Source organism: Glandiceps talaboti, chromosome 11 (genome assembly GCF_964340395.1).
Source record: "Glandiceps talaboti chromosome 11, keGlaTala1.1, whole genome shotgun sequence".
Classification (NCBI taxonomy): Eukaryota; Metazoa; Hemichordata; class Enteropneusta; family Spengelidae; genus Glandiceps; species Glandiceps talaboti.
Window position 1 is genome coordinate 12,008,635 of NC_135559.1, and position 25,514 is coordinate 12,034,148.

The window sequence follows — 25,514 nt, forward strand, 5'->3', positions numbered from 1 at the left end:
GTTAGGATCCTTGCATGGTGTTATTTTGTCCAATTGTTTGCCGTTTCTCTGTGAGCACGTTACGGTGATACTTGATGATTCTTCGGTCTCGGAGTGGAGAACATGAACAAAATAGCAAGATAAGAGTTTGCCAAGAATTCAGGACGAAATCTGTCAGGTACAAAAGGCATCAACATTATATCCCACACCTTCAGCCGGAATAAAATTGAATGTTAACTTCACATTTTGAGTATTCTCAGCTTTTTATTTCTTGGTAGGTACTACTGACCAAAAATTCTGTTGGAGTGTTACAATGGTGTGACGAAAACCTTCCCGTACTTCGACGACTTTCAAAGACTAAATTAAGCGACGACCAGTGCACAAGTATGGGGGAAATTCTGGACAAGATGATCGCGTAAGTATGATGCTTATGGGTTTGTTTTGGAAACTAATATCTGTGATTTGTTTACTTGAATGGTGATGGTATACCAGGCAAACAAAATGATATTTAAGGATAGAGAGAAAAAGGTCACAAACAGGTATATAATTGTGAGTGATCTCTTTGATTGCATGACTTGGTAGTCGACCCAAAAAGAGAAAATAAAAGATTTTGGCATATATGCTAAGTAAGTGATGAATGTAAATAATTTCGTCTTCCAAAAACCTGTAAAATACGTGATTTTGTGACGTATGTAGACGTAGACTAGACCAGGGGCCTGGAAAGTACTAATGTCTTATTTTCTAACAGGTATTGTTCATTGAGTGATAGTGCAGAGGAGAGTCATTACATTAACCAGACTATCCTGTACAACTTTGGTGTTCTAGATGACATCTTTGACATTCTTGCTAAGGAAATCAATGTGAAGGCGTTGGTATGTAAAGGGATTACTCAAAGTACAAAATGACAATGTTAAGGCAATGCGTTAAATGGTCATTTGCAGCTCATCCAGTCAGTACATCACATCATACGATAAACTGATTTGATGTGCGATTCACAAGTGGTGTTGTTGCTTGAACATTTCAAGGTGCTATAAAATGAATTATAAAGAATTATACCAAATTACAACATATCCCGATTGTCATTCAAACTTTTGAGATTCAATTGTGAACATGACGAATAGGAAACATGGTACATATATTAACGGATATTTCATAAATAGAGGCGTTTGATAAATAATATTTCCTAATAATAAATTTTATAGTATTTTAAGCTCAGACACATATTTTATTTGAAAATATCATTTAATTGTCCCCTTTGTATATTCAATAGGAGCAATATGGAGGTCTTCAGAAAATATTCAAGAAGTGTTTCATCTTTCTAAAAGTGATCTCCAGGTATGTTTCAAAATATATAATGCGGTAGCTCTGTATGATTATTGTACATCACATACACTAGCAATACAAAGTAAAAAAACAACAACAATCATTCAGATGATGACAAGAAGATCATGATACTGTGTACAATGTAGTAATTATTTATTGTGTAATGTAATCATGTTTTCCCTACCCCCCCCATACATACATATTTTATATATTATATATATACATATACATATATTTCTGTATGGATCAAAAGACTGAAATTTTACCACAAAAGACGGAATAGTTAAATATCTTTAGCATTCTAACATTCTAACTATTAATTTGACTTTTCACACTTCTATCTCTTTTCAAGCCTTTCGCATCCTAGATTTCCTTTGCATTAATTATTGTTGCTGTCTCACTTACTGACCTGATGGTGCTCTGTTATCAGGGCGAAAGCTAGTCCGAAATTTTGGATACCCTTTTGGTCTTGTTTTGTTGAGACCATCCAGGACTCATTTCTGTTCTTATATATATGAAATGGTATTTCTGTATATTTTAGAGATAATGACGTAATACAGATGAGGTTGTATGATAGACTGGATGTATTACTCAATGTCAAAGGTGCTGAGGTAGAAATGGCTAAAGCACTGACTGAGGTACGAACGAATAAAATTGTTCTCTATCGGGTTAAAATGGCGCACTTTCAGGTATAAGAAGATTGCTTTATATGTACTAATTCTTTAAGAACAAAAGGCTGCAGCCTGCTCTTGTGAAATCCTGTATGTTTTACATTGCTGATTAATTGAAGGAAACGAGTGTCGTTTTAGGTACAATGCACCACTTTCAAGTAAAGTTCCATTAGTAGTTAAGACTATTACCTGACAGATACCTGGCGAATGCTTCGATGAGCTACCAGTATTTCTTGATGCAATATAAAGTTAAATTTGTGAACATAAACATCATACCTCTATTGATTTGTTGATATTAGTTATCTGGATCTGTTATTTAGTAATGTTTACAGGTATCCAAATTACAGACATTCTGTGGTTCAGAATTTAATGAAAGGGGAAACCAGAGTACCCGGAGAAACCTGCATCGTTGGATCATGTAGTCATACTGATGACATTGATACATATTAATTTTAATCAATCCTTATTTTTTTCTGATTTCTTAAGGTATTTACAGGAAACAAGAAGACCTGTTTGACCATAAAAGAACACGAGGTCCAGAAGATAATGCTCATGATAAAAGAACATTCAAATGAAGTCCCAGAATTTCTTGATTTACTTAATGCAGTTGTCAAGGTAAATGAATAATCTTTGAATATTGACCATTTCAAATTATTCAAATCCCAAATGTTTTTACTTTTTACTTTTTACTTTTTTAAAAAGAATTATCGATTACTTTGTCGATTACCAATAAATGTGATACTTTGAATGAATGACGGCAAGTGTGAAGTAATGCATGTAATAGTGGCGCTATCATATATGTCACAATATGCACATCTTGTCGTTGTTTCTGATTGGAAAATAATCAATTGTGAGTGACGTTTATTCGCGGATGAACACCCTATGTATATTCCATTTCTAAAATTTCCTCTATGTTCTATTCTCTTTCTTACTTTTATTTTCTCTGTATATGGGCAATTGTTCTGAAAAAAAGGTGTTAAAATACTGTTCAATGAACGATATTGTTACAGTTAGACGTAATGGTCATATTCGTCTTTCCAATTAGGTAGAAGAACTGAATTTGCCTATCAAACGAAACCAGTTATTTGTAATGAAATTCTTCATGCAATACAGATCAGATGTGGCTACAGTTATCGACCAATTTGAGACCCAACAACCGAGGTATGAGCTTGAATTACTTTCCATTTTGAGCGGGTAAATTATTCAATACCAAAATACACATAGCTGCGTAGAGAAAATCTTTTCCCCAATGAAATGTTTCGAAACTAAAGCAAGAGAAAAATAATAGTAACTGTACTTGGTTTCTATATGCGCTTATTGAGTAAACTATCGTTGTGATGTTTCAAATAAATCGAACGAAGTTATGGTAAGGAAAGGGTTCAGTGCACATTGTGTGGCAAAACTATCAGATTGGACCACACACGGATTTTAGATTAGAAAACAAGCATGCATTCTGGATGCGAAATATGTTGTTTCTTGTATTCACAGAATGGACGTGCTGAGGGCTTTAGAAGGGAACAAAGATTTATCATACATGCTAGCCTTGGTTGATCTATTGGCTACATGTGCTGAGGTAAGTCAAGACTGTTGTAAGGCTACAACCCAGGTGATGGTACAAGTGACCAACTCTGGTAGGGGTGTGCGCTCAGTACAGCTACCAATCCCATACCCTATTTTGATAAAAAACCAATACCACATTAAAATTTAAAAAAAAAACTTGGCCAACTGGTTGTATAGGACATGTACATTTTGTTATAGTAGATATATGTACAAAATGTTGCGGAATGTGAAGTGTGCATTCCTTAGATATAGCTTAATTACTCAATTAATTATGCAAATTTCTCATTAACACTATAAGCTACATCAACAAGCATTATAACACATGTGCTTTCGTATGTTTAATGTATATGCAATCAAACTGAATTTGAAGTATGCATTTATTAGATATAGCCTAATTATCGAAAACAACTATTCTGCACCGATGATTCTCTTTGCTGCTAGCTGTCCAGACGACTCTCTCAATTGCATTCAACTCATCGCTGGTGATGTTGTTAAACCAGATGGTGATGGCATACGTTAAAATACTCTCTATGGCAGTGCGGTAACCAGATTTAAACTGAATGCCTTCTGCAAGGGCAAACCATAGGTTTTTGCTCCTACGCACATTGTTGGAATGCAATCTTATTAAGATGTGTATAGCCTAAGTACCGAAAATTATTAATTATGCACATTAATCATGAAAACTAAAAGCTATGCCAACAGACTTTATGGAATATGTTTGTTTTGTTATGGTTGATGTAAATGCCAAATTATATTGAATTTGAAGCTTACATTCTTAAGATTTGGCTGAATTACCAACGCTCATTAATTATGCAAATTACTCATAAAAGTACAAGCATCAACAAGCACTATAACACCTATGCGCTTTATGTTTAATGTATTTACCAAATTAAATGAAGTATGCATTTTTAAGATAAAGCCTAATTAATGAAAAGATGATTATGCAAATTAATCATAAAAATTAACCTAATATCAGTGAAAATATAACATCTATTGGTCTTTACATCCCCTGAAACGTTCCATGTATGTATCTGATATTATCTGAGACTGATGACATTCCTTCTAATTACCTGACCACCGAAATATTTCCCAGAATTGGAAATAATTAACATCACGTATTTTCAAACGAAATACATGATTTCCACTACTGCCCATATTCGAATTCGTGTCAGCAATATACCAAAGAATGATGTCAAGAACTACAAGGTGTTAATTATGATATGATGGCCACGGGCATGCGTGTCCAAATACAAAATGTCCCGGGTGTTAATTTGTTCGAGCTCTCTGGACTTCACAGCATTATTTACTAATCTGTGTGTGTGAGCGCGTGCGTGCGTGAGCGAGCAAGTGTATATTTATGTGTGTGTCTGTGTACCTGCGTGTGTATGTGCATTTGTGTTTGTTCCAAGACGGGATGCTCCAATAAATGATACTCCACAATTACCGTACCACTTTGCGCGCATATAATTTTGATATGTTTGTTTATTTTATTAGGGAAAGAACTCCTTCATTGAGTCAATCTGTCAGACGATCTTCACAATTCAGGATTTACTATCAGTTCTCCTCGACGAAACAATCAGCAACAAAATCAAGAAACCGTTTGCTAGGTTCCTACTATGGGTGTATATGAACACTGGTACTGGGACTTTGGATAGTGGAGCAGACGACCTCTCACACGATAGGCAAGAGAAACATTCAGTTTTAAATTTTTTCAAAAATAGATGGATAACGTGAAAAATAAACTAAAATTTCAGCGTACAAAAATTAAGCGATATTTCTAAAAAGCAATGTATCTACGCGTGGCGTGGAGTCAAGAGCGACTGTCTCTGAATCTGCAAGTTGCCAATCTTGAGACTTTCCGCTGTTATTTCCTTCTGAATGGATTATGTGCTTTCACAAGATTTAAACCGCCAATGCGTTCTAGTCAACCCAGCTGTATGATGGGGACCTGGTAGGACAGATACTGTTTTATAGGTGATCGAAATGTATAGATGCTAAATGTTACAAATGTTACAAAAAATGCAATTGATAGTGAGTTGTCTTAGACGTTGATGAAGTTATTGGGGATTGATGTGGTGGTGCTGGATGCAGGGGTCCATTTGTTTAATGGTGATGAGTTATTATTTATTATTAGCCATAATTATCGTACTAAATAGATAACACGTTTTTATTTGAAATGTGAAGTTCCCAGTTCAAATAAAGATAATTTTTAACTTAAAAGTTAACATTGTATTGAATCTTTAAAATGTGACTCATTAATTCATCTATATCGTCCATTACATCCAGGGACTTTTGGCAGATACTGGAAAACCTGAATGAGGTTATTGAAACAGAAGGAAGTGGACATGAATCTTCATATTTTGTTCTGGAAGGTGTATTTCCTTTACTCGAGGTAGGAATATCAATATTTTAGAAACCTTTCAAATATTATTTCATACGTTATGGCTTTAATTGTTTTACAAACAGATACCAAACAGACAATATACCAAATGTCTCAAAGTCCTTCTAATCAGTAACAACAATTATTAGGCGAAACAAAATTGTGTAATTCGGAATCCTATAACATGGCCTCAGAGAAATAGGGTATGTAGGTCGAGATCCTATTTTATATTATATTTTTAATTCTTTTTTTATTTAATTTTTTTAGTTGTTTTTTGTTTCATACAAATATTACTTCGAGACAAAACCAAACAAAATGTCATTCAGAATACCCCTTCTGTGATAGTTTGATGAAATATGTACAGGCATCACTGGGGAAGAATACAGAGGCGTATGAAGGTCAAGAAGACAAACAATTTCTTATCTTTTCATTTTAAATGTTTAAAAAAATGTTTAGGGTCGGCGGCGTCAACTAGAGATGGGAAACACATTTTTAAAAACAAAATTTCCATATGAATTAATGAACTTATAGGAAAACAAAATTATGATAATCATATTAACAGCACTTTTTCGTTTTCCAGGAGATTGCTATCAGAAACTATTCCCTTTTGCAACCATGTAATTTTAAATGTACTTACAGTGCGCAACCAAAACAGCCGCCATAATGCGTACCCTAAACTGTTGTCTGCTCTCAATCAAATGCAGGTTTTCTGTAAGCAGATCTACCACAAAGACGAACAGTATCCTCAAGAAATTCAAACCCTAAATAAGCTTACTCGAAGTATTATGGTAAGTAATGGCATTTTTATGGAACCAAAAACTACCTACCCACGTACCTACATACCTACATACCTACCTACCTACCGACCTATCTAGCCCTACCTAACCTAGCTAGCTACCCTACCTGGCTAATACCTATCGAATCTAGCTAGATAGCTACTATCCTACCTAATTACCTACGGTGTCTTCAACAATACTACCACAAATGGAAGATAACACGTCTTTTTAAGCAAAATCTAGGCCCGTTTCTGTCTGCTTCTATCTACAGTACATTTCAATTCTGGGGACCTTGTGCTGTTCATGTAAAATTAATTCGCTATAGTTGCTGATTATCACCAACAACTAATTTTACGTGACGTACAAAAAAAGAGAATGTTTTTGAAAGGTCATTGCCCGGAAGAAGACGCATCAACAAAATGATACTTTCACACGAAATGGAAAATAAAAGAAATGTCTGAAGAGCAGCAGAAATAGGAATTGAAAAGATAGATACTATTAGATGCTATTTTCTGTTTTATACACTTAGGCCTTTGTGAAAAGAACTCACACATCAATACACAATAAGACTCATTTGGAGACAATGAAGTCAGCCACAACAGCATTACTAAACGTGACTGAATTACCCGATGATGAGGTAAGTAAAAGCTTGTGTTTTTTGGGTATTTGAATTATGTTCGTCAAAGTGAAACAATCATTTTATATTTATGGGAGTGCCAGTAAAAAAAGTGTGATGAGGGAGGGCGAAGGAGGGAGGGGAGAGGTAGATAGACAGACAGACAGACAGACAGACAGACAGACAGACAGACAGACTTCGAGTTAACATAATAGTTTGTTTTAAAAACTGTGAAACTGCAATATCTGAGTTATACTGTTTTTCCTTAAAGGTAAAGACGTTCCTGTCAACGTGTCTTAACAACTCTGGATATCAAAATGTCAAAAGTACTGCTAGAATGGTTAGTATTACATTTCAAGTTTGACTTTGCTAATTTTAATACCGCCTCACTGCATTCCAATATCCATTAAAGTTATTTTCGTTTACTTACCACTAACAGATCGGTTGTTGGTAAGAAGTTGGTAAGGAATCCTCTTGTATGTTAGGAGGAAAAATTTGTATTTAAACACGCATGCCCTGCATGGTCACCATGTCATTATTAACACCTAGTAGTTCTTGACATCATTCATTGGTGTATTGCTGACACGAATTCGAAATCTAGGCAGTAGTGGAAATCATGTAATTCTTTTTGAAAATATGTGATGTGCATGTGTGTCAAATTTAAACTATTTGCTGATGACGGAAACGTGTTTATCCCAATGCCTTGTTGAGAGATAACAATCTAAGAATTCCCGAACATTGTTGTTGTTCTGGAGAACGCTGCAAATAAAGTGGTTGTATTCACTTGAACAAATGATATACTTAAGCTTCCGCCAAGTTTCAAGAACAATAATCAAGAGTAAAGTTAAGAATGGTGTAATCAAATACAACAACTATGTACATAAGGTTTACTGGAATATATGATTAAAAATAAAAAGGCGTTTGGTTATTGCGTTTGCCATTGTTCATTCTCAAGATTAAGCTTACAATTGATAATCATTTCTACTACAACTACCGACATCAGACTGTGGACAAACGGAACCTATTACAAACCTGGAAAATAAACAAATGAATTGGATTGATATCACGTGGCTCAGCATGTTGGAACAGCATAGACCTGTGTTACACACCATGGTTTGATAACAAAAGCTTTATGTCCACCAGGGGAACTGGGAATGTATTTGTGAACGTCAACTATTATGTAAAGTGGCTATAAAGCCTTTTTTATCAAATGATGGAATGTAATGTCTCTGTACTTCCGACATACTGTGCCAAGTGTTCTTAATCCAATTCAGTTGTTTGTAGAGTTCTTCCATGGTTTGATGTCGGCAGTTGTGTATAACAAATTGTTTAAATTGTACACGATTAAACTATGTAGATTGCTCAGGTTGGATTTATTTTATTTTACATTGACAATAAATTCTTCTTGACAAATTAAAGGAGTATGAAAATCGGTACAAAGAGGAGACAGAGGTTAATCGTTTACTGAACGTGTTTGCCGAGAACTTCAAGTTGGCTTATGGAGGTGAAAATAAAGTTGGTGTTCAATTGAGGAGGGGCCAGGACATGGAAAGAGGTGAGGAAAAAGAAAGGGGGAATAGGAAGGAAGTAACAAAGTCTTAGTAACACACCTGACGTATGAATATAGGGGGGCTTTGTAACTTAGTGTCTATGACGAGAACTGACAAGATTTCAGGTGACGAATATTTTCTGATTGAAAACAATGTTTGGGAAATGATATAAACATACATCTGCAAGCATAATTTCATGTTCGAATGAAACATTGTGAAACATTTGTTGATTTGAAACGTTTTGACTCGCATTTCAAGCGCTACAGAACAATGGCATAGAAACGAGTTATCCTGACGTAGAACAAGCAGGGTATAAATCACATATTTCTTGTTCACACAAGTTCAATTTGGCATGCGTACGGTACAATAACCAAATAATGCCACTGTGCGTAAAATAAATCTTCCACGTTTTACAGATACACTGTGAAATGTTGTGCACTGGTGTTTACTGTGAATGATTTATACATAGAAAGATGATTTGATTGTTGATCTTCCACCAGAATACTCTGAGGTAGATGGAGATGAAGAGTTGCCTCTTGGTGAGGAATTCCAACACCATGTCAAGTGTTTCATAACCAAACATAAGTCCCCTAACCCTACAAACACTCAACAAGTGACGTCAGGTACACGAAACAATCAAATTGGACCCATAGAACCTGCAATGTATGGTAGAGAACTCGAGGAAGTCGAGTAAGTGCATAAACCTGTACATTTGTAACAGTTGTGTCCTATATATACGTATGAACAAGTACAACATTTATATAAGTATAAACTCTGTGCGATATTCCTTAAGAGCATTGTGAATTTGTAATATATTCATTACTACAATGGTTTATTTTAAACGCAACTGACCTGAGTACCTGATATTGGTAGTTTAATCATACAAAATTGAACCTGCGCTCGCTGCAACTGAGACATGTTTTTTTCATATTGTGGTGATAATAACGATGATATTCATTATACAACTGCATCCACATTCACACTCAAACCAGGTCACATTTTTCGCTTGTCAGAGGCAACCTGGTATTATACACATTGTTTTATGTTTTGATTCCACTTTTTGTTGGGAATTCATTTGTTCGAATGACGCGTTTATTGAAAGAGTGTTACCTACTGGTTTACGACTACTTCTAACCCTATTTTTCAGCCTACTTCTTAACCTTCGCATGAAAGATGTGTTCCCCATCAAAGTTTACAAAGAAACTAAGCCTTGACCCCCAAAGCATTACAGTAACCATACTAATATGTTTATGTTGAGTGATATGATATATATATAGTTTTGGTAGTTCTGGAACTCTTTCTTGGTTGTAAATCGGAGTTTCACGCATAGTGCGATCATCAAACAACAGTTGTCTGATGATCGCACTATGCGTGAAACTCCGAGTTACAACCAAGAAAGAGTTCCAGCACTACCAAAACTATTGCGCTCTGCCACTGCGGTATAGAGCACTGTTTTAGCAGATTGATACTCACCGAGTTATATATATATATATATATATATATATATATAAATCAATATTGTAGGGAAGAGGAACATCCAGATGATGAGGATTTTGATGAACATTCACCGGACTTAGTTAACATTCTTCCTGAAAATAGAATGACACAGTTGATGTCTTCACGATATGCAAATGCTCGTAAGCTAGTGGAACAGCTCAAGTAAGTACTAGCTATCGCTAAACGTACTCTTGTTGTTTCAATTCAAGAAAACGTGTGCGAAAGAAGAGTTCTTTTGAACGCAAATCAAACACATTCATTCAACTGTTTGGTTTAACGATGTGACTCACTCTACACGTACACTCAGTAAGAGGTTTGTTAACTCTTCTAACAAATCTAGAGATCCCGGACCGAAATCGTATTAGTATAACATTTGTCATATGTGGAAAGGTTGTTGCAACACAGAAATATTCTTGTTTTTCAGAATCTCTGGACAAAACCCCAAAGGTAGTGAGAGGGAGCGATTACAACAGGAAACGTTGGACGTGAAATGTCTGCAGGTATATATTTATAAAGCCTTTGATTCCGATAGCTGTGGGCATCAAAAGCACTCGTAATGACTTGTCAAACTAATACCAATCATGTAGTGAGTCTGCTTACAATTGAAATGAATCTTGTTAAAAGTGAACATACCAAATATTGAAATTAAGAGGCGATGGTAGCAGAAAGCGAAAAGAGGTTGGTTTTCATTGATAAAACAAATGCCAGTGATGGTATAAGCAATACCATTAAATTCTAAGTTTGTCCTGAAGTAAATCATGCACATGAAATACGACGGCATCCGTCCAATTTACTCTATTACTGAACAAGGCGAGGTGAACAACTTATTTAGAATTCAGTTGTTTTGAAATAACATTTCTTTTTAATCGTTAAGAACAAAATCTTAACATAGACACCCAGACATTAAACTGATTAAAATCTGATGTGGTGAAAGCGGCTGGATGCCGTCATTTACATCTATTTCCATCTTCCTATCGTTTGGTTTGTTCCGGGTGATCGCCGTTGGAAGGCGGCCATCACCCATAACAAAACAAATGACACAAAACGATGGAAATAGCGGTAAATAAAGCATCTAGTCGCTTTCATCACAGCAGATTTTATTCAGATTGCACACATATGTACATTATATATACTGAGGTATCCACGCAGTATTGTTATTTAAAATGAATGATTCCTGGTCATAAGTAAGGACACATGCTATCGCCATGTCTTCGGTCAATTGCATAAATATTTCTTCATTATAATATTCCTCGAGTCATTCAGCCTTCATATTGATGTGTTGCAAACTTCACTGTAGACATGTATATTTCACCCTTTTCGTAGCTACTGAGGACCTTAATTCACAACGAAGAACGACAGCTGCCCGAGGATTGGAGTGAAAATCCCAAGAAATACGAAGTGTAAGTACAATTAATCAATTGTGTGAATTTCATTTGCTTACATAAAAAAAATGTTTTCAGATGTTCAAAAAACCACCCCATTTTCATTACACACCATTGGCTTATTGAAACACACACACACACACACACACACACACACACACACACATATATATATATATATACATGCATACACACATATGCATACATACATACATACATACATACATACATACATACATGCATGCATAAGTACATACGTACGTACATACAAACATATATACATACATACATACATACATACATACATACATACATACATACATACATACATGCATACATACATACATACATACATACATACATAAATGTATCATATATATATCACATTATCACGATAATTAAAACCATCATAATCTTACTCTCTACCACAGTCAGCTTAACAAGATTAAAGATGTCCAGAATGAACTAAATAAATATGGCGCCATGTTGAAAGTTCTTCCACTTCTTGCTAGGACAAGCGATGATTTGGCCAGAGAAGTGCTGGCATTCCTTTCTGCTATGCTATTTAATGGCAATGAAAATGTACAGGTTAGCAAAGACATGTTGTTTGATGAGAAACATTAATTGGACAAAATTACAAATATTAACTAAGATATTTGTAGTAATTTGAATTATTTCAAGTTTTGCAAGAATATAACTGTATAATCCAGATACATTTACTTTTCGGTTATATAAAATGGAATTAGGAATGAGCATTTGTCCTGGCATTACGTATTTAGATTTTAGCTGTTTCTTTACGTATAAATGGTAACTATACTTAGGTATTTGTATCAGAGTATGTAGTGGCTGGATGGGGAGGGAGGGAGGGAGGGATGGAGGTAGGTAAGGATGACTGACTGACTGACTCACTGAATGAATGAATAATGAATGAATGAATGAATGAAAGGATGGATGGATATAATATCTGAGTCCCTTTAATCTCATAAAGACCTATTTCGTTACAGGAGAGCCTAATTGAGTATTTCTTGAGTACGAGAGAAGAGTACTTCTTTGTGACTGTTAAAAAGAGAATGCAATTGTCAGCTATGGCTATTAGAGAAAAGTAAGTGAATTCCTTAATATGTGTTGATATCAAGAGTTGATAATACATTTCCGATATGTTGTTGTGATTGCAATGTTACACTTAGAGAGAGAGTATGTCGTGCCTTGAATACCCAGAAAAAGAATTTTTATTTGAAACTTTCGGATTGCATCTATTTATTTGGACTGTCTCACTCGTTCATTTTGCATTTATATATATGTGTGTAAGTAGTTTTAGGTCGTGTTAGAGTATTTTATAGAGAGTACTGTATCCAGAAGTAAAGAATCTATAATTTATAATGTTCATATATATATGTTACCTATGCTATGACCTAAGGCTAGCGTAACTCTAGCTTGACTCTGAAGATTCCTTATTAATTAGAATTTTCTATGTGTTTGGTCCTCTAATTTCGCCAGACAAGCCCTGAACATCCAGTATAGAGAGAGAAGAGATGAAGTCAATCAAAGACACAACCCTCGCAAAAACAGCAGCCATCGTCAATCTACGGCAAGGGTAACTTAATCTTATATAACGTGTTTAACTGAGAATCAAACAATCTACAAACATTTGCACGCGTGCACCACAAGTATAGCTTCTTTCTCATACATATAATTACAAGTTGTTTTGAGACCGCTAGAAAAGGAAGGGTGACTGGAAGTAGATCTAATATTGGCACTAACAGGAGTAAATTGGGAGTAAAAACTTTGGTCGGAATGATGTACGAAATTGTTGTTCAATGGTTTCTCAATACGGTTAAAGAAATTTAGTTAACGAGATGTAACATTATTTTAATAACAGCACAATAGCCTAGTATGCTGACTCCAAAGTACACGCATATTTGTATGCTGAAAATAACAATGTAATCCTCGCAATTATCAGTGAATTCCTCAAGGTCAACTCGGATGCAAATCTCTATTCATATCATTGATAAACATTAGAAAAAACCCCGCGATTAATGTCAGTCGGCACGGTGGGTCATTTTAGCTTTACAGTAATATCAGACAAATAAATGATTGAACTAATTCCACATAATAACATACAGCGGCAACACTTTGGAGTAGCATGCAGTTATTAAATAAGGAAATAGGAATGCCTTTTTGTCCACAATTTTGTACAAATTTGAAATCTTGAAGGTATACCATGATGTGTGTTGTAATGTAATCTAAATAAGCAGATTTTGTCATTGACACTAGTTTTGTCTGATCGGATGTTTACTTTGGCAGTATAGTCTGTAACAATACATATATGTAATTTGAAGGATGTATGTTAATCTCTCAATAATCTGAAAACTGTTGGAATGTTATTATTATGTTGGAATATAATTATTATATGATAAATTAATGGAATATTGGACTTAGGAGATCCATTGACTACTTTATGCTATAATTCTATTTTTTAGAGAGACACATCTCAAAGTAAACCTGGAAACAGTCGAAACCGACAGGAGACGATAAATGCTACAGGCAGTGGATTAAACCAGGGCGGTTCAATGGGCGAAGACAGTGTGGAAATGGTAACCCCATCTACCTCACGTGCATGTTCTGCTGATGAAGAAAGAAATCAATCAGGTCTTCCAAGTGTGGATTCAACGGTAGGCATGCATTACTTTGTTTTATGGCTATACAATTATCGCAAGCCAGAGCATATATTTCTCTTGATGCAACGAAATATGGAGCGGATACGTTTTGGACGGTGTGACAGTTGTAAACAGGTCTGTGGTTTACAACGAAGGGCAATGTGACATTTGCAAATAAAGGGTTGTAGTTCTTCAAGAATACGTAACATAATAATGCATATACCCCATGCAGTCCGGGAATTGTTCTTTGTGGTAAACCTATAGCTAATGCATAAAACTGTACATGTATCAAACAGTTTCATTACTTTGTATATGATGTGTTTCCTTCTTTCATTGCACTGCCTATAGGAATCTAAAGATGATAGAGATGATGATTTGGCATTTAAAGATGAAGGCTTTATTGAACTACTTCTAAGAATACTTGGAAGTATGTGTGATGGTCAACATACACGTTTACAGGTATGCAGTAAATTTGAATGCATTCACTTTTTTAGTATATATCTGATATGAACATTGATATTTATACAGTGTCAGATATTGAGCACTTAAAGCCTATGTAACTCCGTTCCTTTTAATTAGCCCTCCCCCCTCCTCCCCGCCTCAAGGTAGAAGCTAATACAATCGATTTGGATTTCTAAATCATTGATTTCTATACAACACAAAAACTATCATACACAGAGACTTCATTCAAGTGTCTAACCCTATATTAGATGTTATTATTATTAAGTCACAAAATAGTTTCCAACAGCTGTAATATTTCAAACTGTTCTTTTTTACTGACACTAAGTTGGCACACACATTACCATTAACCTTGGAAATTATTTAGATGTGTTAACGTGACTGTGTTCACCAGTGAAGGCATACTGCTGCAAAACTAGTTACTGTAAACTGATGAAATAGCCTACAGTTCATTATTGTCAACCCTATCATAATAATAATATTGGTATCAGCATATAACATACTAGTGATGTACCTAATTATGAATATAAATATTTAATTTTGCAGAATTATCTTCGACAGCAGCCTGACAATATCAAAAGTGTCAATCTTGTTGAGGAAACAACCAGATTTCTAGATTTGATTTTCGCCAATATCACTGACTCCACTATATCATTGGTGACAGAACTGTATAGTACACTCAACGAGTTTGCATCAGTAAGTTAAAATCATGGTTTTAGTTGCAAACTAAAGCGCTTAGCTGAACAAGTACTAACATATATAATAAATTGTCACTTAGATTGGGGGAGTGTTTTTTCATGTTTAATTTGGTGAGAAAATTGGAAAAAAACCCACATAATTCTGGTTAAGTTGTACATACATGTGTGGTTATATGCCTTTTATTGAATATTAGAATCACTTACACACATAGTTGCATTGAAAATTACAACTTTGTTCATCAATTCTATTGACCTTTACAAATCATGCGCATATGTTTTATTCTATTTTTTTATTTTCAGGGTAACCATGCAAATTCAATGGTGATCTTTGAAAGCAAAATCATTGAGTACACAAACTACATCTTGAGAGATACCAATTTGTCAAGTAAAGTTAAAGAAAAAGGAGATGTAAGGCAATATTCCCATCTCTGTCTGTCTGTCTGTCTGTCTGTCTGTCTGTCTGTCTGTCTGTCTGTCTGTCTCTGTCTGTCTGTCTGTCTGTCTGTCTGTATCTCTCTCTCTCTCTCCCCCCTCTCTCTCTCTCTCTCTCTCTCTCTCTCTCTCTCTCTCTCTCTCTCTCTCTCTCTCTCTCTCTCTCTCAAAACAGTACATTTGGAACAGTATCCAAAATCGCACTTATGACAAATCCTCACCCATAAGTGTAATAAAGCTTGCCCCCTTTTTCTGAAACAGAAGAAATGGGTCTATATTTACATGTCAAAATGTATCATTCTGTCCATCATTCTACCTCCACAGATTAACCAGCTGAAAGGGTACATTGCAAACCTCATCATGTCCATGATTGAGGAAAATGGCCCTGAATGTTCAACATTAGCAGTAGAAGTGAAGGAAACTTTAGATGTCCATGCTATACACATGCACATGGTACAATACTATGAAGAATACAAGGTGATTCACTTCTTAGAAATCTTTACTTCTGAGATTCAGTACATGGGGATTCCAAGGTCTGCAGGAAAGAATGCCACATCTGTGACGAAATTAAGATATTTAAGCATGGTCATTTGCCTATGAGATTGATTTACTCGGAGTGAGATTTCTATTAAAAATCATAAAATGGAACTTCAGATTAGAATATTTCTCTTGCACAATTCACTTAAGTAAGTTTAAATAATATACCAGGATCATTATTATAACGTAAATGACGTTCAATTATTATTGCTTCTCTACAGAGGCCAGAGGCAGAAGAAGATAGAGAACACAATAGCTCTATGGGATTTGTCTTCTTTCACATACTATGCAGACTTGAAGACGTTGATGTTGATGGAAAGATTAACAGAAAATGTAAGTTTAAAATCATATATATTTAAGGCTACCGACATTTTAGCTAAAATTTCAAGTGCAGCTAGAAACTTAATTATAAGAAATCGTACTAATTTTTCATAAAGCGGATATAAAACATCAATAGTCAAGAATATTCAATAATAAATATCTATCTATGAATATTCTTAATCATCTCGGTATGAAGTTAATAATGAAGTAATTATAATCTATCCTTAGGCTAATGAACTTGCTGGGTTTTCTTACTGCAATAAGCTTACTAAACATTACTACTTGATGCCATGTCATTTCTCGAATGTACAGTACTATATATAACAATTCAACAAATACAGATTTTTCATACAAATTTTACCTTACAGATCTTACTAAGGCTGCAGTTGATAGTGGGTCTCACCTATACTACAACATACAAACTTACGCTCTAATCGATTGAGGTGAAAGCCTGGTGTCCAATATACTGAACTTGCTTGGTTTTCCTAATGTATTAAACATTACTACATGATGCCATGTCATTTCTCGAATGTACAGTACTATATATAACAATGCAACAAATACAGCTTTTTCATAAATATATTACCTTACAGATCTTACTAAGGCTGCAGTTGATAGTGGTGATCTAGATGTAGAGCTTTGTCAGAAAGCCTGGAACTTTTATTCCAACAATTCCATGTCTGTAGAATTACTCAAAGATGGACAAATTCAAAAGGTACACTTCAGGATCCAAGATCAGGTATATTAATTTCATTTTCTCAAGCACTTTTGTTTGCTGAATAAAAAGTCGCCCATATATACTAAAGTTTCGTTAAACTTTGACAATATGGGAAGATATCATTTATTCCTTGTTTGTCTGTGTGCTTGTCGGTAACATAATATTGTCATGATCAGATCCAATTTGTGTTTTTAAATTGCCTCTAATTTGCTCTCACATTGAAATATTGAAATGCGGTCGTACATTTACCTTCATATACCAGGTTACACTCTATGATAGGTTGACATAAGTTACACTAGATTTGTTGATCTAATATAGTTCACAATGCTATCAAGTTGTCTTGTTTACTTTTATCTAAACTTCTGATTGTGATCACAATTAAACATATTAAATTGTAATCACGGGATAGATACGGACAAAATGGATAGAAAAAAAACGTTGATACTGACCAAAAACCGTCTTAGTTTGAAGATATAGTCAACGCTTATACATTGTTCATTTGTTCTTCCTTATGTGCAAAATAAACAATGACAAGTTTCCATGACGACATATACACATAAACAACATCAATTTTTTCGCATGACCAACCAGTAATATTAGAGATCCATTTATACATCACAGCGAAGTGACAAGTCTTAATCAATCTCTATTCTTGTACACCATTCAGAATGTTTTGAGAGAGGAGGTGAAAGAAAAACTGAAATGGAACATCAATAGAGAATCACCAAGTGACAAGATAACGGATTTAACAGACTGGTCTAAAGATATTATCGATGATATCAGATACCAACAGAAGATTCTGTCTATTCAACCTGCTAGATTCTTCATTACACTGATGTAAGTAATGTCATTTTGTGACATTTGGAAGGAACATGTTATTTCATATACATCAATATGGACTTCTATTTGAGGTGGGAGGGTGCTCTGCTACTTAATGTTACTCATGTACACACAATGGTTTACATGACACAAACATGTTGAAAAGGAACACATCTGTAGGAAACAGAGGTATTTTCATAAACTTTTGGGTCTGGAGAGCAATTTCATGATTTCACATTAAAGTGTAACTAGACTGTCAAGAAACACCAAGTCGAAAGTCGTTTCACCTCTGTTGTTCTTTTAGAGGTACATTGTTGCCTCTTGTGTCTTAGGCATGAATATTCAGCATGTGAGCTTTGCATATTCATGATTATTCATCTGACGAAAATAAACACTGAAACACAAATATTCAATGCTCATCTAATCCATATTCATGTCTAATAATGCCAATGAGACAACATTATACCAGGGAAATTAAAGAAATTTAGAGGTGTAACAGCTTCAATTTGATGTTTCTTGGTAAACGGGCGAAATTTATGTGATATGAAAATATGAAATGACGCTCTAGGACCCATAGTTATGACAAATATTGTTTTATTTCCTGGAGCAGCGTTCCCCTATAAGAAGAGCTGTTAATCATCTTTAACTCACCTATGTAATGTTCTTGTTTCAGGCCATTTTGGAACTGGTCGTTATTGACACTATCACTGGTCATTAACATAATCATTGTTGTATCGTGGGTAGCACCAGCTAGTAAAGACATGTAAGTCACACTTTGAATATTTTGGTCTTGAGAGAATTATATAGCTATCTACATATACGGAAGACAGTAGATATCCCTGCTTATTTCTAGCTACAAAATTTGTTCTAGTATATCATGTCATATTCACTTCCAAAGAACACTCTGACATTCAGATTAGAAAGGTTCATTTGAAATTATGAATCCGTATATGTATGGAAAATAATTCTCGCATTTTTGACATTGCTGAAATGTTTAGCTTCAATCAGTTGATAGTTGACATTGTGTACAGATTCAGTGACAAAAAAGCATCTTGTGTTTTTCGATCTTGTATCTCAATCTAGGTTTACGAGCACACACGATTATAATTAGACTGCTTGAATATATACGACATATTATACCAGCGTTTTACATTATTCTTTTCAGAGTGAAACCTGATTTGAGATTGATAGATTTATGGACAGTCCATTATGTTCTTGGAGGGATCCATAATGCTTTATCAGTTTGTCTACTTATCAGTTTCTTTCTGTCGAACCGACCAAAGCTACCAAAACTTCTTCCATACCAAAGGTAAGAAGTGTAGAGTGAATGATGTTTTGCTATATGTAACATAATGCTTTATCCATAATGCTTTATCAGTTTGTCTACTTATCAGTTTCTTTCTGTCGAACCGACCAAAGCTACCAAAACTTCTTCCATACCAAAGGTAAGAAGTGTAGAGTGAATGATGTTTTGCTATATGTAACACTACTAGAATTGACTCGATCATATAGGAATGCACTCCACCTATAAGTGTTTGTTAAACAATACACCGAGGTCTCAACCATTACAAGAAACGGTTATCTGGGCAATTGCCCACCCCAACTTTGACAAAAGGTTATAGTGGAAGCGCTTGGGGCACTAACGCGGTTAGGTACGGTATATTGGTAAGCAATGCGCGATATTGGTAGAATGCGAGTAGAGTGCAATGTTATTGATTGTGAACTTACTTGTTTCAATTAAAACTTACCCGTGCTGTGGATAAGAATAATGAATTTTATTTATTTCTTTGTTTGTTTAAAGTGGTGGGCCTGTTGGTCGATTTAAATGAACACAATCCATGTGTTCATCCATTGGTGATACTTACAAATCACATAAAATCCAGTCAGAAGACTGCTGTGAATCATTTCTTTCGCTGTAACTTTCCGAATTTAGAGTTACATGATTCTGGTATTGCTGGACCTTGTGTTTTACCTACCGAACATTATTGTCTGTCATATTAACTGGTTGAGAGTGTCGTTATAGTTATATATTTCATCAACTAATGATATATTTGTGTAACTAAATATGGACATTGAAAAATATCCTGAACCTTTACAATCCGGTTGTCCACTTCCAATGATGTAAACTTACATTAATAAATGCCATTTTTTGCAGACACGATGTGAGAAAAGATAAAAAGAAGAAAAGGGCATCTCATCTGGAAACCAAGTTCTTCAGTTTCTTATCATTATATTACTTTGTACGTATCCGTATTGCAGACAACATAGTATAAATGTAGACTGTCATACTTTGTTTGGTAATCCTGGACAGAAAGGAAGGAATACTTTTGTTGCACTAGATGATGGGAATAGGAAATATATTTATTCGCACATTTCTGTGATACTGTGATAACCAAGAATTTAAACACAGAACTGCTCTATATAAAGAGGGGTATGGGTAATCTATGCAAATGCGGGAAAATCAAACTGCTGTACAGAGCACTAGCATCTGGGTCTTGTTTCAGCATTTTTTGTACTCCGAGAAACACACATGTCATGAATCATATACAAATTGTTTGTGAATGTCGAAGGATGGTAACTTGATACACAAATTAGTTGAAAATCAATCTGTTTGTTTCATAGAACGTAAACAGCTTTCAAAATTAAACAATTTCCCCTGCAAACAACTGTTTATATTGTGTGTCACTCAGGATTATTCAAATATGCGACATTTGCATATGCGAACAACCCAGATAGGGAATGTTTATATATTGGTGATTACTTGCCAGTGAGTCATCTCAAGTTCTCCACCGCCAAACATACAGTCAGTCATATGCAAAATAGGGTCCCAAGCGCAGGCAGCCATACCTTTAAATTTCTTGTTAATATATTACTGCTTATAATGTGTCAATTATAACCACAACTGAAACGTCATATCCGATGTACAATTATGTGAATTGGTACTGTACAACAGCATTTAGATAAAAGAAATAACAATTATTATCATTAGGCAAAATAAAACAAAGAATTGTGTTTCCGACCGACCGACCGACTCTAGTTTAAGCCGTCGACCTTAAACATATTTAAAAACATTTAAAACAAAAAGATAAGAAATCAGTTGTCTTCTTAGCCATCATGCATGTCTGTTTTCTTTCCCCGGCACTGCCTGTACATATTTCATCATTTCAACACAGAAAGGGTACGCTGACCAACATTTCGTTAGATATTGGGTGGAAGCAATATTTTTCAAAAAACAAAAATAAAACCCAGACCCACCTACCCTATTTTCTGAGACCATGTTATCGGAAACATACAATTATTTATTGTTCGTCTTAGAATGAAGAACATGCAGAAAACAAATTCGCATGTTTCTTCTGGAAGTAAAAGATGATCGGGTTAATGTATGCAATTTGAATGAGTAGTGTATTGAAGTATGGATAATGGATTTCATTGTTCTGTCCTTTCTCGTAGCTATTCTTGGTTTTATCCGTGTTAGGCACTGTGTTTTGGGGATATTTCTTCTGTTTCCATCTGCTTCACATCATCCTTATGAACCAGCTTTTAAAGAGGGTGCTGCTAGCCGTTACACTTAATGGTGAGTAGTAAATAAAAACAAACAGGACTACTTCATGTCATGTCGATATAACATATACATCTCTCTTATCAAATGTTATCATTTAGTTTGCAAACTTTATGTAAGTCATAAGGGTATAATGGTATTTTCAGTTCGAAGTGTGTTTTTGTTGATGTCCTTATAGAGCATTCTTTGTAGTGTCGTTCATGTGTTTTGATTACTAAATAAAACCCTCTCATGCGATAAGATTTAGTATTTGGTGACGGCCTTGGGTTTGCAGAATTGGAAGAGGTGTAGACTCTAGTCATATTATATTCACATATATATGAGAAGTTAACATAGATCACTACCCATAACACTTAACAGTGCCGATGCATATAATTATGTACTCTGGACATTTTAGAAACCTGTCTAGATCATTCTAATATGAATTTTAGTGTTCTCCCTCAGCTACAGTGGAATTTGGCACTTATTATTGCATCTGGAGAAGATGCCTAGATGAACAAGAAGATGGCTAGGAATCTTAAGCAACAGAACAGTTCATCTTGAAATTGATACCATATCATTTTAACATTCTTTTCAAGGATTTAAAGTGTCGTACCTTTCTGCTAGCATACTATTATCATTCATTCCACGTAGATGATTGTTGTGCCAATTTATTACCATTTAAAGTATTTTGCCATAATGTAAAGCCACCTCACTTCATTTAACAATTTGCTTGTATTTCAAAATATATAATATATGTGCTTTATAGGTAAATCTCTGCTATGGGTCTTCCTTCTTGGTTTCATCGTAATTTATATCTATGCTGTCGTGGGATTCGGTTTCATACGAACACACTTTCAAGCGGATGATGATGAAGGATTGGGATTATACTGCGGTAATATGGTTGAGTGTTTGGTGTCGTCTGTCAGATACGGTCTCATAGGCGGCTTGCAAGACGTAAGGGAAGATAATGTATATTTGAATTTTGAAAGACTTGAAATGGGTTATTCCTTTCCTGATCTGTTGGTTAATTCTTAAATCTAAAGCTATAAATGTTTTATTAGATAACAAGAAACACGTCGGCTTGTACATGCTAACGTCGCTAAATCAATGTACCCTCAAGTGGTCAGAACATAACTTATACATTAGTAATGAGAATATTGTGAAATCAATCCAGGTACATGATTTTGCTAATATTGATGAATACAAAGCTATACAAATGAATGAATGAATGAATGAATTAATTAATTACTGAATTAAATGAATGGATTCCATTCGTTATTTACAGAATTTGAGGGTCCCCGAAGAGGAAAGTTCATTCCACACTTATGGTTTGCGTTCCTTCTATGATATAACATTCTATATACTTGTTATACTTATTGGATTGAACATCATCTTTGGTATCATCGTTGACACTTTCTCTGAACTCAGAGATGCTAAGGTAAGTCATCTCTGTTATAATGGTTAGAACCATCATCAACACTTCTCGGAACTCAGAGACACTAATGTAAGTCATCTCTGTTATCATGGTTAGAATCACAGTAATTAACGAATTATATAAATTATATGAACCTCTTCATATACGTAGCGGTAACTTCAGATTGCCCCTTGAAGTATGTGTGATAGTTGCTGATTCCATAATGTATTGATTACAGTTATCACCGATCTGTGACAAACGACATGCAATATAATACATGTTATTGCATTAAGTGTCAGTAACACTAAATTGTAGAAACACACTGAATTAGTTTTCGAAAATTGCTTGTCAAAATGTAAAATCAACATTTTTACGAAACCAATGTTTTGCTTTGCTAATTAACAATGATGTACTACCAAAGTGTGAAAGCAGCGTATTTATTTATTTATTTATTTATTTATTTATTTATTCATGTATTCTATAATTATCATCTAACATTAGTGTAACGATATTTCTTTCTGTAGTGGAGAACTGATGAGGATATGAGAAAACTGTGTTTCATCTGTAACCGTAGTTCTAACGACTTTGAACGATCTGGGAGAGGTTTCAGACACCATGTCAAATTTGAACACAACATGTGGGCCTATTTGTTCTTCTTTATTCACTTGGATGACACCAGACCTAACGATTACACAGCTATAGAGCTGTATGTGTACAATTGCGTAAGTTTCGTTTATGTTACATTAACTTAAAATATGATGCAATTGACATTTAGCATCTAAATAAGACACGGGGTATTTGAAACATCGTAAATCATGCAATAGTGACTTAAAGAAATCCTTGAACTGTTTTGTATTTTACTACAGTAGCAAAATGAGTTTAGATTAAAAACGGGCTCTCTGATCGAAAAGCACATTAGTTGATTAATCTAAGTGAATCTATGTTCGTGTTCTGCTATGACATAGTGTAGTTTAACAATTTCATTAGCTACCGGAATCCAATATCACGGATTGTTCAACATTTCATTCTGTTTATAATAAGCTTGCTCGCCCAACATCTACATTTTAAGTTCGAATTATTGCCTTCAGGCAGGCGCTACATAATGCCCTTCGCCAGCAAACCATTTTAAGAAATCGTTTGACCAATTGAAGCATTCTCAATTCAGGATCACAAACCCATTCGTATGTTAGTGTATAATATTGAGCTGCATTACTTAAATATCATTTCGATACTTTTCTGTTTATTTTTTGTATGTTTATCAGTGTTTTAGTGTACATTTTTGTTCATTTATTGTATTTCTTGTTTGTTTGTTTGTTTTGTTTGTTTGTATGTATGCTGTTGTTGTTGTTGTTGTTGTTGTTGTGTTGTTTTTGTTTGGTGTGTGCGGCTCTGTTGTTGTTTTTTGGGGTGAATCTAAATTCATTTGTGAAGTTTTATCATTCTTATCTCTATTGTTTCTTGTACTTCACATGTGTTAAACGTCAAATATAGGTACTTTCAGGTATTAAAAGTTGTTCATTTTCACAAACCTATGGCATTCAAAATATATATGTTGTCTATTTTCTTCAAAGATGGAGAGGAAGAGTTATGACTTCTTCCCGATGAATCGTGCATTGTGTCTGCGTGATAAAGATGAAGTGTATGATACTAAGATTGACACACTGATGGCAAGGGTAGATAGTCTAGTTCACAATGTCGACTATCTGACCCGGAGACAAAATGAGGAGGTGGGTATTTATGCTTTTGTGAAGTAAATGACATGCTGTATTGCATAATGAGAAATGTAATGAACCAACATGGCTACTCACAATTTATAGGGTCTTTACAATGGTTTTCGATGGAGAGAACAACATATGATAGTTTATCATGTAATTAACCTGTGGAATTTCCAACAACAACAGCAAAGGAAATAGATATGTTCGGCCTTTGATAAGTTGTGTAATATATTCAGTGCCAAGTAATGTATGCCTGTTGTGGCACACGGCCTAAAGTGGGATATGTATGTCGAATTGTGCCCCTAAATATGTTGTACATATACTCTGGTGCATGTGTGTGGCTTAAGCTAGAAGAAAGTAATATTTATTAGCAATAGTCTAGCTCTAATATTGTGAAGGTATATCTCGATAGATCCTTGTTGTAGCAATTCATCACCAAAGATTGGCTTTTGTTACGACAGTTAATTGT

The 25,514-nt window shown here is 34.7% G+C and overlaps 1 protein-coding gene across 1 annotated transcript in view; it reads left to right on the forward strand.

Moving 5' to 3' along the window:
• LOC144442030 (inositol 1,4,5-trisphosphate-gated calcium channel ITPR3-like) overlaps window positions 1–25,514 on the forward strand; it is a 46,448-nt gene that overhangs the window by 20,702 nt on the left and 232 nt on the right. The window contains 36 exon segments of the mRNA XM_078131301.1: window positions 258–394; window positions 728–851; window positions 1,250–1,314; window positions 1,844–1,940; window positions 2,460–2,588; window positions 3,019–3,134; window positions 3,462–3,546; window positions 5,028–5,215; window positions 5,820–5,925; window positions 6,618–6,701; window positions 7,219–7,326; window positions 7,577–7,645; window positions 8,725–8,860; window positions 9,356–9,545; window positions 10,455–10,514; window positions 10,777–10,852; window positions 11,676–11,752; window positions 12,166–12,322; window positions 12,739–12,836; window positions 13,232–13,328; window positions 14,215–14,406; window positions 14,740–14,850; window positions 15,397–15,546; window positions 15,849–15,956; window positions 16,305–16,457; window positions 16,739–16,850; window positions 17,432–17,577; window positions 18,224–18,393; window positions 19,049–19,138; window positions 19,541–19,691; window positions 20,556–20,615; window positions 21,826–21,949; window positions 22,683–22,870; window positions 23,202–23,354; window positions 23,855–24,052; window positions 24,902–25,057. Of these exon segments, the coding sequence (XP_077987427.1) occupies window positions 258–394; window positions 728–851; window positions 1,250–1,314; window positions 1,844–1,940; window positions 2,460–2,588; window positions 3,019–3,134; window positions 3,462–3,546; window positions 5,028–5,215; window positions 5,820–5,925; window positions 6,618–6,701; window positions 7,219–7,326; window positions 7,577–7,645; window positions 8,725–8,860; window positions 9,356–9,545; window positions 10,455–10,514; window positions 10,777–10,852; window positions 11,676–11,752; window positions 12,166–12,322; window positions 12,739–12,836; window positions 13,232–13,328; window positions 14,215–14,406; window positions 14,740–14,850; window positions 15,397–15,546; window positions 15,849–15,956; window positions 16,305–16,457; window positions 16,739–16,850; window positions 17,432–17,577; window positions 18,224–18,393; window positions 19,049–19,138; window positions 19,541–19,691; window positions 20,556–20,615; window positions 21,826–21,949; window positions 22,683–22,870; window positions 23,202–23,354; window positions 23,855–24,052; window positions 24,902–25,057 (4,461 nt within the window).